The sequence below is a fragment of the Danio rerio genome, chromosome 8 (assembly GCF_049306965.1).
Source record: "Danio rerio strain Tuebingen ecotype United States chromosome 8, GRCz12tu, whole genome shotgun sequence".
NCBI classification, from domain to species: Eukaryota; Metazoa; Chordata; class Actinopteri; order Cypriniformes; family Danionidae; genus Danio; species Danio rerio.
This window is the reverse complement of record NC_133183.1, coordinates 52,717,401-52,730,160: the sequence shown is the minus strand read 5'-3', so window position 1 is coordinate 52,730,160 and position 12,760 is coordinate 52,717,401. Positions and strand designations below refer to the sequence as shown.

Below are 12,760 nucleotides of genomic sequence, written 5' to 3'. Positions count from 1 at the left end.
GTAAATAATGCATTAAAAAAATCATGTAGATGTTAGAAGAACAAAGCTGGAAGAAGTTTTCAAGGCATGTTTGATTTATGTGTGAAGTCTGTGGTTAACATTCCTGTGAAACTTCTTGTAAATTACAGACTGAAAAAAAAGTTCAGTGTAAATTTGTCTTGTCTTGCTTTTTTTTAGCAAAAAAATATCAAAAATATTTAAAAAATTTTAATTAAAATTAAAAAAATATTAATTCTTAGATTAAAATTATTTACTTGAAAAGCATGATTACTTTTTGCCTTACAATTATGTAAGATATTAAGTCTTAATAAAATAATAATAGGATGTCACGGTGGCTCAGCGGTTAGCACAGTCGCTTCACAGGAAGAAGTTCACTGGTTCAAGCCCCATATTCGCACAGGTTTACTCCGGGTGCTCTGGCTTCCCCCACAGTTCTAAGACAGGCGCTATAGCAGAATGGGGTAAACTAAATTGATCACAGTTTATGTGTGTGAATGCGAGTGTGTATATGTGTTTCCCAGTTCTGGGTTGTGGCTGGAATAGCATCCGCTGTGTAAAACATATGCTGGATAAGTTGGCGGTTCATTCTGCTGTGGCGATCTCATGATAAACAAAGGGACTAAGCCGAAAGAAAAATAATGAAGGAATGAAAATAAAAATAATAATAATAATAATAAAAAATTTAAATATAAAATTAGTGTTTAGGGTAATAAAACAAGACAGAATAGCAAGATTTTTATACCTTAAATATAAATTTAAAAAATGTTAACATAAGACATTAGCAAGACGTTTTAGCTTGATTAATCAATTTAAAAGATATCGCACAAAAATACTCCAGTGATGAAATAAAATAATTAAAATTTTTTAAAATATATCAGACAGAAAGAAAAAAAAATACAAGACTGAATGTAAATACTGCTCTAATAATTGTATTCTGCATTAATAAATCTCATCTATTTTTTAATTTGTGTTTTTGATAACTTAAGTGGCAATATATATATATATATATATATATATATATATATATATATATATATATATATATATATATATATATATATATATATATATATATATATATATATATAGGCATTATTGGATATTCTATAAAATGCTTGTGTGGGGTAAGAGATTAAAGACTCTTCAGCCATCAGTTCTAGTTCATTCAACAATAAAAAGCGAGGGGTATTTCAAGGAGTAAAAAACTCTCTTTTCTTTCCACTCTTTCTTCCCACAATGGCCAGAGCGTGAAAATCGTCAGTTGTAGAGAGAAAGGAGACACATCTCGACTGGAAAGCCGCTGAATCCTTTTGGTCGTCTTCGGCGAGAGATTTCTCACTGACTTGCGCCGAAAAGTCTTCCGTAAATCATCACAAGGGTGTTATCCGGGGAAAGAAAACAACAACAACAAATGGCCAGTGAGTAATTTACTGTGATCTTGTGGTAAAATTGTGACGAGGATTTGAGGTCTACACAGCCAGTTCCGCACGGTTTAAGGATAATCAGTGTGTCAGTTTGGGCTTTCTTATGTAAAGCAGCTGTCTTTGAAGGCGGATCTTTTGGCAGGTTAGTTCAGGACGGTGGCGGAGGAGCTCAGACACAGACAGCGCGCGAGGCAGAGAGCTGCTCTTCAGGGAGAAACGGACACGAGCTAAAGTGAATACTCACACGTTTACGGAGAGGATTCGTTCATTCATTTAACATGACTGCGATGTAACGACACCGTGCCTTCCGTTTGGTCAGTTTGGATACACTTTGCGGAGGATGTGTGTGTGTGTTTAAAGTAGCGCGGGAGCTATTTGAAAAGTAAGTGTACTTTTGTGAAGAAACAGACCGTCAGCGATGTTTCACAGAACTGGAGAGATTTAAAGTACGGGTATATCATCTGTGGACTGGGAATTGAACATTAACAGCGCGAAACCTCTCAAAATAGTGAAAGTTTTTTTCATTTTTTTTCATCTGTTTGAAGATTTTTACGCACTAAATTCTCCTGTTACTCTTTTTTGGGATATAATAACTTTTTAAATTAAAACTAAAACAACAATGAAGAAACTTTTCTAGTGAAACAAAGCTTTTCGGAGAACAATATCTGCTATACATGAGTTAATATTGAAAGACAATGTTTGCTGCCGGTGTCGGACTCAGCCTTGGGCTGCTGTGCTTTGCTGGGTTTTGTTCTGCGATCAGTTCCATCGACCCGGACCGGCCAGGTGAAGGAAGATGCCAGGAGATTGCCATTCCTCTCTGTAAGGACATTGGCTACAACTTAACAGTTATGCCGAACTTAATGGGACATGAAGATCAAAATGAGGCAGCCATAAAGCTGCATGAGTTTGCTCCGCTGATTGAGTTCGGCTGTCACAGCCATCTGAAGTTTTTCTTGTGCTCACTCTACGCACCCATGTGCACAGAACAGGTATCCACACCTATCCCAGCATGCCGAGTGATGTGCGAGCAGGCAAGGCAGAAGTGTTCTCCCATCATGGAGCAGTTCAACTTTCACTGGCCTGAGTCGCTGGACTGTTCCAGACTGCCAAATAAAAACGACCCCAATTACCTCTGTATGGAAGCTCCCAACAATGGCACAGATGAGCCCCCAAAGGGCTCCCACACTCAGTCGCCAGACTCCCGACCCCCTCGGCCAGGTAACAGCCAAGAACTGCCTATTAAAGAGAGGGTCGGTAAGACCACATGCAGCAACCCTGGAAAGTTTCATTATGTGCAAAAGAGTGAGTCCTGTGCCCCCAAGTGTTACTCCAACGTAGATGTGTACTGGAGCCAGGGCGACAAACGCTTCTCCATGGTGTGGATTGCTATCTGGTCCATACTGTGCTTCATCTCTAGTGCCTTTACTGTCCTCACCTTTCTCATTGATCCCCAGCGCTTTAAGTACCCTGAGCGGCCCATCATCTTCCTTTCTATGTCCTACTGTGTCTACTCTGTGGGCTTTCTTGTAAGACTTTTTGTGGGGGTGGAAAATGTGGCCTGTGATCGTGACACTGGAGTTCAGTACATCATCCAGGAAGGCCTGGAAAGCACTGGCTGCACCATAGTCTTCCTCATTCTTTACTACTTCGGGATGGCCAGTTCCCTGTGGTGGGTCATTCTTACTCTCACATGGTTCCTCGCAGCTGGAAAAAAATGGGGTCACGAGGCCATCGAAGCCAACAGCAGCTACTTCCATCTGGCGGCATGGGCTATACCAGCCATCAAGACCATCATGATCCTGGTTATGAGGAAGGTAGCAGGAGACGAGCTCACTGGAGTCTGCTATGTAGGCAGCATGGATGTCAAAGCCTTGACTGGTTTTGTTCTTATTCCTCTCTCTTGCTACCTCATCATCGGCACTTCATTTTTACTCTCAGGGTTTGTTGCACTCTTTCACATCCGTAAGGTCATGAAGACCGAGGGAGAGAATACGGATAAGCTGGAGAAGCTGATGGTTAGGATCGGCGTGTTCTCTGTGCTCTACACAGTCCCCGCCACTTGCGTCATCGCCTGCTATTTTTACGAGCGTCTCAACATGGATTATTGGAAGATTCTAGCAGGAGAACAGAAGTGCGCCGATGACGGTAAAAGTGGGGAAGAGTGCGTGATGAAGAGCTCCATCCCTGCCGTAGAGATTTTCATGGTAAAGATTTTCATGTTGTTGGTGGTGGGCATCACCAGCGGCATGTGGATCTGGACCTCTAAAACACTGCAGTCGTGGCAGAATGTTTTCAGTCGCAAACTTAAGAAGAAGACAAGGAGGAAGGCTGCATGTGTTTTCACAGGAAGTGGACCTTACCTCAAGCCTCATCCTGCACTAAAAGGACACAAAACTAAGTACGAACCAGCAGGTCCTCCTGCAACTTGTGTATGAGCTGGGTCTCTACGCACACGCAAACAGCCAGAAATGAAAACTCTGAACTTTAACAAACTGCTTTATAAAAGGACAAGCCAGCAAAGAACTCCACAATTCTCGTATTTATTATATGCAAACTTCAGGTGCAGCATCCCCAACAAGTTTGTTCAGTTCCTAGTGTTTGTGCTGCATCTGAAACTTTGCAGACTGGAATTACAAAACAAAGTAAAAGGGAGTGAGTCCCTTGTGCTGTCATTGGGATGCCTATATCTTGTCATGTGCAATAGTTTGTTTCCCTTAGTGACAGAGAAAAAGGGACTCTGTAGAGCTGTGATTAAAGACAATGAAAGGACTCGACAAACAATGGGTGTGAATGGCTGGAGGAAAAGCAGCTCCTCTGTGGTGTAGTCGTGTGGCTTTTCTATGGAAATGAAGGCTGTGTCATACACAACTGCATTGACATTGGAGTGCAGCTGCTCAATAAGGCTTTGGCAGAGAATGAACTGCCTATTTTTAGGCCTTTAAATGGAACAAAGTGAATCTTTAAGCACTAAATATTGCCAACACAATGAGAAAAACCTTGTTATTTGAGTGGTTTTGTACAGTGAGATCATGTCCCTGGTTTGTTTTGTTACACCAAGCTCTTTTTAATGTCCATACATTTGTGTATATTTCTAAAGGTCCATATTTTATAAGAATAAATAAAACAATTTAGTTTTACATGTTTGAAGTGAGAAGCATATTATTATTTATGTTAAGTTTAAAAAGTTTTTTTTTTCCCTCATAAAGCAATCTGTCACATTTTAATATTAGAAAAGTGTTTGCTGTGGATCACTAAAGCAATATTCTTCATCAGTCATACCTTACCAAACATCCTTAAGGTAAAAATAAAAACTAAAAATCTACCTTAAAAGGATAGTTTAACTGAAAATGAACATTCTGTCATTATTTACTCACCCTTGTGTTGTTCCAAACCTGTATGACTTTCTTTCTTCTAATAACACAAAAGGAGTCCATACAATATAAATCAATGTGGTGTACAACAATAAACAAACTCCTCTTGGTATGGAACAAACTAATGCATAATAAAGAAATACCATATAGAGTTGTAACAACATGAGGGTGACAACGTTTTGGTTAAACTATTCCTTTTAAGAAAGATTGTATTGTAATGACATCTATTGATTAGAGCTAACCAACTTTCTTTGCCTGCAAATGTTTTAGAAAAGAGAAAAATCATTCATGTTTTTGAGTTAGTTAGACTTATGATTCCCACAATGGTTAGTAATAAGTAGATTACTAATATAAAAAACCTATAATGACATCAAAGATTTGAAAGAAAGGTTTAATTTAGGACCTTTTTCTGTTCATTAAATTGCCCCTGGCTTTCATATTCCTTATCTTATTAAAATTAATCTATTCACTTCCATGTTTCATTGATAAACAATACTGAAGCAAAGGCTTTAAAGTTTGTTTTGTTTTGGTCTCCAGGTTTGGCTTTTTTATCTCGGTTTTATTTGTACTATCAAATTGGGTCATTTTTGAAGTGTTGGCTTTGATTTAACAGTGCCTTTTTTCACAGTGCACAGTAGATCGCTCAAAAAAATGTAACTAGCATTCACATATGAGTCTTTCTATGCTTACCTTTTTTTAAAATGCAAAACCTTACACTACTTATCTATCTATCTATCTATCTATCTATCTATCTATCTATCTATCTATCTATCTATCTATCTATCTATCTATCTATCTATCTATCTATCTATCTATCTATCTGTCTGTCTGTCTGTCTGTCTGTCTGTCTGTCTGTCTGTCTGTCTGTCTGTCTGTCTGTCTGTCTGTCTATCTATCTATCTATCTATCTATCTATCTATCTATCTACTGTCCTACCATCCATCCATCTGATGGAAATCTACACCAATCTATTTTACTCAATTTTAAGGTTTTAATACCTTAATATTGACTTGACCTGATAAACCCAAGTTCACGATACACATACAATGAACGTTAAAGTTGTTTGGCTTGCAAATATATAGATCTTTTTAACATTACGCCCTTTTGTAGTCTAATCACATCTGTCATTAGCTTAAATCTATAGAGAACTTTTGTGTAGACAGGTGGGGCTGACCTTCTGGCACTGCACAGTTAGATGAAAGTATAACACGCAATAAAAAAGGGAAGTACGTCTTTCTTATAACGTGCCCAATCATGCCCTATAAGCTGGTTTTCCTGATGTGTTTTTGATTTGGTTTGATGCCTGACAAAATTAGAAGTATCTTCAATAGAATCAAACGCGTGGTTATTAAATGATCACATTATTGAGTTTGTGAAAAAGCAGTTTGTTTCCTCTAGCAATGCACACACCCAGATTTATCATCAGGTGTCTTTTGATCTGTCTTCATTCTTAATGCGCCTGTAAATAAATCCACGCTGAGGATTTCAATTGGTTTTTTAAGATCAACTTTATGTTGACTTTGATCTTAACGTTCATACAGGAAACGCACAAATAGAAACTTAAGCACGAGATGTTTTGCTAGCCTTTTCAAATAATTACTGTAAACCAAACTCATTCATTCTACCTTCTTCAAAGACAACATATATAACTGGATCAAAGTATGTCTGTAGTTTTTTTTTACCCCCACAAATTATTAAAGCTCGCTAAAGCCTAACACAACAATACAGTAAGTGGGTAATATAGCAAAGATTGATTATTACAATTTCAGTCATTAAAAGATTATAGTATGTTTGGACAATTTCTCTACCCTTTAAAAGCTTACTTTAGGTGTCAAGTGCAGCGTGTGTGAGAAAGTGTGTGTGTGAAAAAAGATCTAAAACAGGTCTGATCTGATGAGAAGGCTTGAGTGAAGTGTGTGTTCTGTACTTTGCCCAGGGGGTATTCAAGTCTCTACAAAGTCCTTGTAGTGTTTCAAAATTCAGGCACATGAATCAGAGAGGCCTCGTTTGACACACACACTCACACATGCACACATACACTTGTGTACACACCAAGCTGTTTAAGGGCCACCTGGACTCGGGGCCCTGGGGTGTGTGAGTCGAACTGTAAATATCAATGACAGTTACCACTCCTCCTTCTCTAAAGACTATCTCACTTTTTCCTTTTCCCTTTTTTTCTTCTTCTCTTCTTGCTTTTTTCTGTAGTTGTGACTTAAAGGTGGGTTCACCATGTGAAGATGGAGTGTGTGTTTGAAGTTGGGTAAGAGCTGAAGTGTAAAGGACAGCAGTCCGTTTCATTTTAATGCCACATCCAGTGCTCTGCACATCTGAAAGGGCTGCTTCTTAGTGTCCTGACAGCTTTATCTAAGTGTTTGCTCGCTCAGTTCGGTTTGCAAACATTCATTATTTAGTTTAGATTTAGGTAGTCAGTTTCAGGTAAGTTTCTTCTACACATTAATTGGTGACCCGGTTACAAGTGGTCAGTCAATGCGTCACTGTTAACACCTGATATTACAACACAATCTCACGGCAATTCGTAACTTTTTGATTTCGTAACTAATGAATTTGTACAATGTCATTCATAAATTTTAGTAAGATTTGCTTATCCCCCAGTGACGGTTGGGCTTCGGGGTGGAGTTGGAGGCCATGCCTCCTTTTTAAAATCACACATTTTCATACTACTGAACTCATACGAATTAGCCACTAAACTGACAAAACATAAAATACTTATGTTTCCTCGTGAGATCAGGCTGGATATTCACACTTAATACTTTTTATTAGCATTAAGGTTCCATGAATAACCATTAACATCAATGGTATCTTTTCATTCCATAGAAATATGGAATTGTAAAGCTGTAAAAATCTGTAACTTGAAACAGTAAGTTTTCTTAATATATAATAGGAGTGAGAACCTACACTGGTCTCACAGTGGGGTTCGCTTGAGAGTATCATGCCATCGATTCTGTTCAGTTTCATATCATGGTACATTGATGATGCTTCACATAAACAATTTAAAATTTTTTAGAAACACAATAATTCTTGTATTAAATTTWTATATATATATATATATATATATATATATATATATATATATATATATATATATATATATATATATATATATATATATATAATTTACAATTTTTTCCATTAATACAAGCTAACAGATATACAGTATGTACTGTACCTTTAACTTTACCTGCTGAAAGAAAACATTCTTTTTGAATGTATCAAACTAATCCAAAGTACATGCACAGAACAACATGAGCATTTATAGCAAATAAACGTAACACACATATTACTCCACTTGCTTTTTGAGAGTTGTTGAGCGAGTTCTTAAACACCTGTGATTGATCATGTGCTCAACAGAAAATGCTGCGTTTGGCTCTAATGGTCAGCACAGCACTCTCGCGCTGTTCAGCTAACAGTGACATGGGCACTCATGTTAAACGGCATCTTAGATCAGCTGATCCATTCTAGACGGCGATGTGGTGGAGAAAACTGGCTCTGCAAACATGCTCGTGTCTGGATCCACAAGTAACGTTATTGTTGTAACAGTAGAGAGAAGAGATAAAACATTCCCTCATACACGCCAGCAGGTCAAAGTGGCCACAGAAAGTGAGAAAGAGCTAAGCTTGAATGTACTTCCCTGTGTGAAAGACTGTCTAGCACATTCACAAATAGTGAATTGTGCACAGTTATTTGCTTTTTAGGTAGTTGTCGCATATAAATTACTTGTGATCTCCTCCCTTAGTAAGACATAGTAAGGGATCGCCATATAATGCATATGTGATAAATTATGTCAGTAGTAATAACCGGTTATGATCATTACTGACTGTATGTGTGTGAATGAGAGTGTATGGGTTTCCCAGTGATAGGAAGGGCATCCGCTGCGTAAAACATATGCTGGGTAAGTTAGCGGTTCATTCTGCTGTAGCGATCCCAGATTAAAAAAAGGGACTAATTACTTTAAAGGGACTAATGACTTTAAAGCCTGATCTCATGAGGAAAGGTAACTATTGTACTTATTGCCAGTTTAGTGGCTAATTCATATAATTCATATGATTTCAGTGGAACAAAAAGGTTTTAACAGGAGGCGTGACACCAAACCACACCCCTAAACCCAACCGTCATTGGGGGATGAGCAAAGCGTTTTAAAATGTACATATGAGATGAAATATCATACAAATTTAGCCACCAAATCAAACGTTATAAATTGGCATGAGATAGCATTAGACATTCCCAGAATTCCCTCCATGACACTTTTGCTTTTTTGTTGACATTTCTGTATTTCTTTTCTGATCTAATTCTATTAAATCTTTTTAGGTTATTAAAATGTTTTTCTCAGAAAGAACTATCCCTTTAATGGGAAGATCAGTAAAATAGCAGGGCTGTAATCATCATAATACCATAGGTGGACAGGTAATTATAAACACCAGTAATTATAAAGACTTTTGTTAGTTGTTAGGACGATAAAAAGGTTTGACTGTTAAACTTAGGCTGGTCTGCTTCAGCCTTTTAACTGCACTTGTCAATGTTTAAAATTATGGCCATCCAAATTAAAGTAGGCGGGGCTTGCACTTGACAGAAGGAGCATACATTTCAGCACAAAGTGTCAGTTTAATACTGGAGGTGAGCGAGGTAAGAATGAAGTATAGCAAAAACACGACAAGAATGTTAAAACATTAATTTGCAGTGACAATCTTTTGTTTTTTTGTTTGTTTAAAATTAAGTATAGTTATGTATTTTATATAATCCTTATATAAATATGTGCATATTTGAAAATAATCACTCTGGTTTTTTGTATACTTTATAAAACAAAGTCTATATTTTTCAGTGTTCAGAGAGGGTTATTGATGGCTTTGATTCTTAGAAACTGCTTAACTGTCTAAAAATGACTTTTTATATGACAATATACTGTATATTTAAAGATGGATATTATATGAGACATCAGCATTAAAAAAGAAGGTCTATTGCAATAATATAATGCAAATGGAACATCCTTTCAGTGATTTTTTGTTGTTTATTATTGTTCTAGCTAATGTCAATTATCAGGCTATATACTGTATGCTGATTCTGAAGTCATTAAAAAAACTATTTTATGTCATGATCATGTAATTTCAAACTAACTTATTTCTCCTCCTTTAGAAACACATTATGATAAGCTCTTGCTGTGCTGCTGGTCTTAGTGGTGCGCTAAGTGTGCAGACATGCTAACATAAATCTGTAGGCTGACTGACTGCAGGCAGGTTGGGCTGTCTTTGATCAGATGGTTTTTGAAGACGCCCGTACACTCATCACCACAGGCCCTTCAGCACCTGTGTTCCAGTCAGGACCTGTTTGAGAACAGCGTCGCTCTGGTCTTTTCACACACACACACTGAGAGAGAAAACACACTTTCACAATGCCTCTATTTCTTAAACTCAGTATTACCTTTAAGTTTTCTATAGTTATAAAAAACCCTTTTATATTCTATCTCTCTTGTCTCCTGTCTTTATGCAGATTGTCTTTGAAAAAAGCTTCTGTGAAATGGCTTGAAATAACAGCGCATGAAGGAGATTAGAGAGGAGACGCAGAGAGGGAGTCACTATAAAGAAGCTGCGTAAGCACCTTTCTGTCCCTCCCAATGGCAGATCTCAAGATTCAACTTTCCATTCAACTGTTTTACTGCTTCAAAGTGTAGTTTGATGTCTTAAGTGAAAGGGTTTATGATCATTGGGTTTTTAGGTTGCTCTTTGATCAGTTATTGACATTCATTTTCACACAGAAACTTCTCAAAGTAAATAATATTTTAGCTTATTGTATAGTTTGACATCTGACCTCAACTGTGATGGGTGTTGAATTTTTGAAAAAACTTTAAAGTTAAAAACAATGACTACAGTCAATTCAAGATGAAAAACATGAAAAACAAAAAGTGAAATTGTTAAATACCTGCTACAATTAATCAAAATTAAAACACAACCAAGTGTGACAAAGCCACTCTTAAATGGCATGGGTATATATTTTCGGCAATAGTCAAAATAATAGATTTTTCTTTAATGACAAATTAGAATATAAATAGTCACACTTTTTTTTTTGATGGTCCGTTTGTTGAATTTAAGTTACACTGCATCTACATGCCAACCAATTCTCATTAAATTATAAGTAGACTGTTAAGTTTTGGTTAGGGTTAGTGTAAGTTGACATGCAAAGTATCTTATAGTCAGTTAAATGTTTGTTGAAGGAGCAGTATCAGATATTAAGCAGACAGTCTAATAATACTCAAATTGACCATCAAAAATAAAGACCATATTCCATGAAGACATTTTGTAAATTTCCTACTGTAAATATATCAAAACCCACATTTTTTTTAGTAATGTGCATTGCTAACAGACAACTTTAAGGATCTTCTCAGTATTTCAATTTTTTTTAAATCACCAGATTCCAGATTTTCAAATAGTTGTACCATGGTCGTCATATGTTTGTATCACAAATATTGTTCTACCCTAACAAATGATACATTAATGGAAAGTATTTTAATTCAGCTTGGTGTTGATAAATATATCTCAGTTTCAAATGACATTTGTAAAATTGTTTTGCGATCCAGGGTCACAAATGAAAATAAAATCAGGATTTTTCACAGGAAATATGTACACTAATCAATTTTATTAGATAAAAGGGGGGTGATACAGTGGCTTAGTAGAAAGCACTGTCGCCTCACAGTAAGATGGTCGCTGGTTTGAGCCCTGGCTGGGCGTTTCTGTGTGGAGCATGCATGTTCTCCCCGTGTTTGTGTGGGTTTCTTCCGGGTGCTCCGGTTTCCCCCACCAAAGATGTGCTAAATATGCATATAATATTGGACTTGTATCTCTATGCGTCTATAAATAATTCTTAAGTATTCACACCAAATACATGTGCTCGTCATATTTTCATTTTTTTAGTTACTGATATTCTTGCCATCATCCTCCAGGCCAATATTCTACACACACATTTCCCAAACCAACTATTAACTTGCTGTAAACTGTCAATGCTTTATTTGCTGGCATTTCATTTTTAACAATAACTGAACAAAAACTCAAGTCCCACAAAATGCAACAGTTTTGAAATGCAATCTTGATAGAGCTCCATTCCGCACTTGTTAGACTGCCTCTACTGCCATGTGATTAAACCAGTAAATCTGCATTACTGTATGTGTGTGTGACTTCTGCTAAATGCAACTGAAGTTCCAGAAATAAAACTAAACAACATGGAGCATAAAGTACAAGTAGTTTGTGTCCTCAGATGAACTTTAAAAATTTGGTTGCAAAATGATCAACTGGATTCAAAGGCTAGCAAATAAACATTAGTACATACAGGTGTGAGCATAGTGTGACTGAAAGACAAGAGGTTAAAAGAGGCAACAACAAAAAGGCCCTCACCACACTAAACCGCCACTTCTTCATCTGTGAGTCTTTTGGAAAAAGTGGTCCTTTGCAATTATCAGTTGTAAGAGTCATTACTGAAGAATCTGGAATAATGGCAACACTCCCATCTGCCCTGCAGCAGGGGCACTTTTTCCTTCGCCTTTCTATCTCACATTTTCAGTCACAACTCATCTGGGGCCACCTGCAATCAAACACCTCATCCACAGACAGAGAGAGAACGACAGATAAGATCTTCTATAAAAACAAACACCAGAGATGTGTGTGTTTACGTCTGCAACTGTGTGCTTGATGTGTGTTTGCGATAGCGAGTGAGGGTGTGTAAGTGTGTGTGTCTGAAATTGCCCTTTGATGTCTGCACCTTGTGCTAGAGGTGGAGGAACTTCTTGGGAGAAAGTAAACAACAAGAGAAGCGACACTTTTGTAAACACTCAGATCACACTGAAACTAAGCACAAGCACCCGGGTCAAGCTGCAGTCTATTTTTAACTTGCATTTTTATATTTGTGGCACACTCTAAAGTTTTTTTTTTCTTTGAATATGTCTTGGGAATCATGTAGTAG

The 12,760-nt window shown here is 37.1% G+C and overlaps 1 protein-coding gene across 1 annotated transcript; it reads left to right on the top strand.

The window, feature by feature from the left end:
• The first annotated feature begins 1,582 nt into the window (after positions 1-1,582).
• fzd10 (frizzled class receptor 10) lies at positions 1,583-4,564 on the top strand. Its single transcript, NM_130917.2, has one exon. The coding sequence runs from the start codon at positions 2,120-2,122 to the stop codon at positions 3,860-3,862; it is 1,743 nt and encodes a 580-aa protein (NP_570992.2). The 5' UTR covers positions 1,583-2,119; the 3' UTR covers positions 3,863-4,564.
• The last annotated feature ends 8,196 nt before the right edge of the window (positions 4,565-12,760 follow it).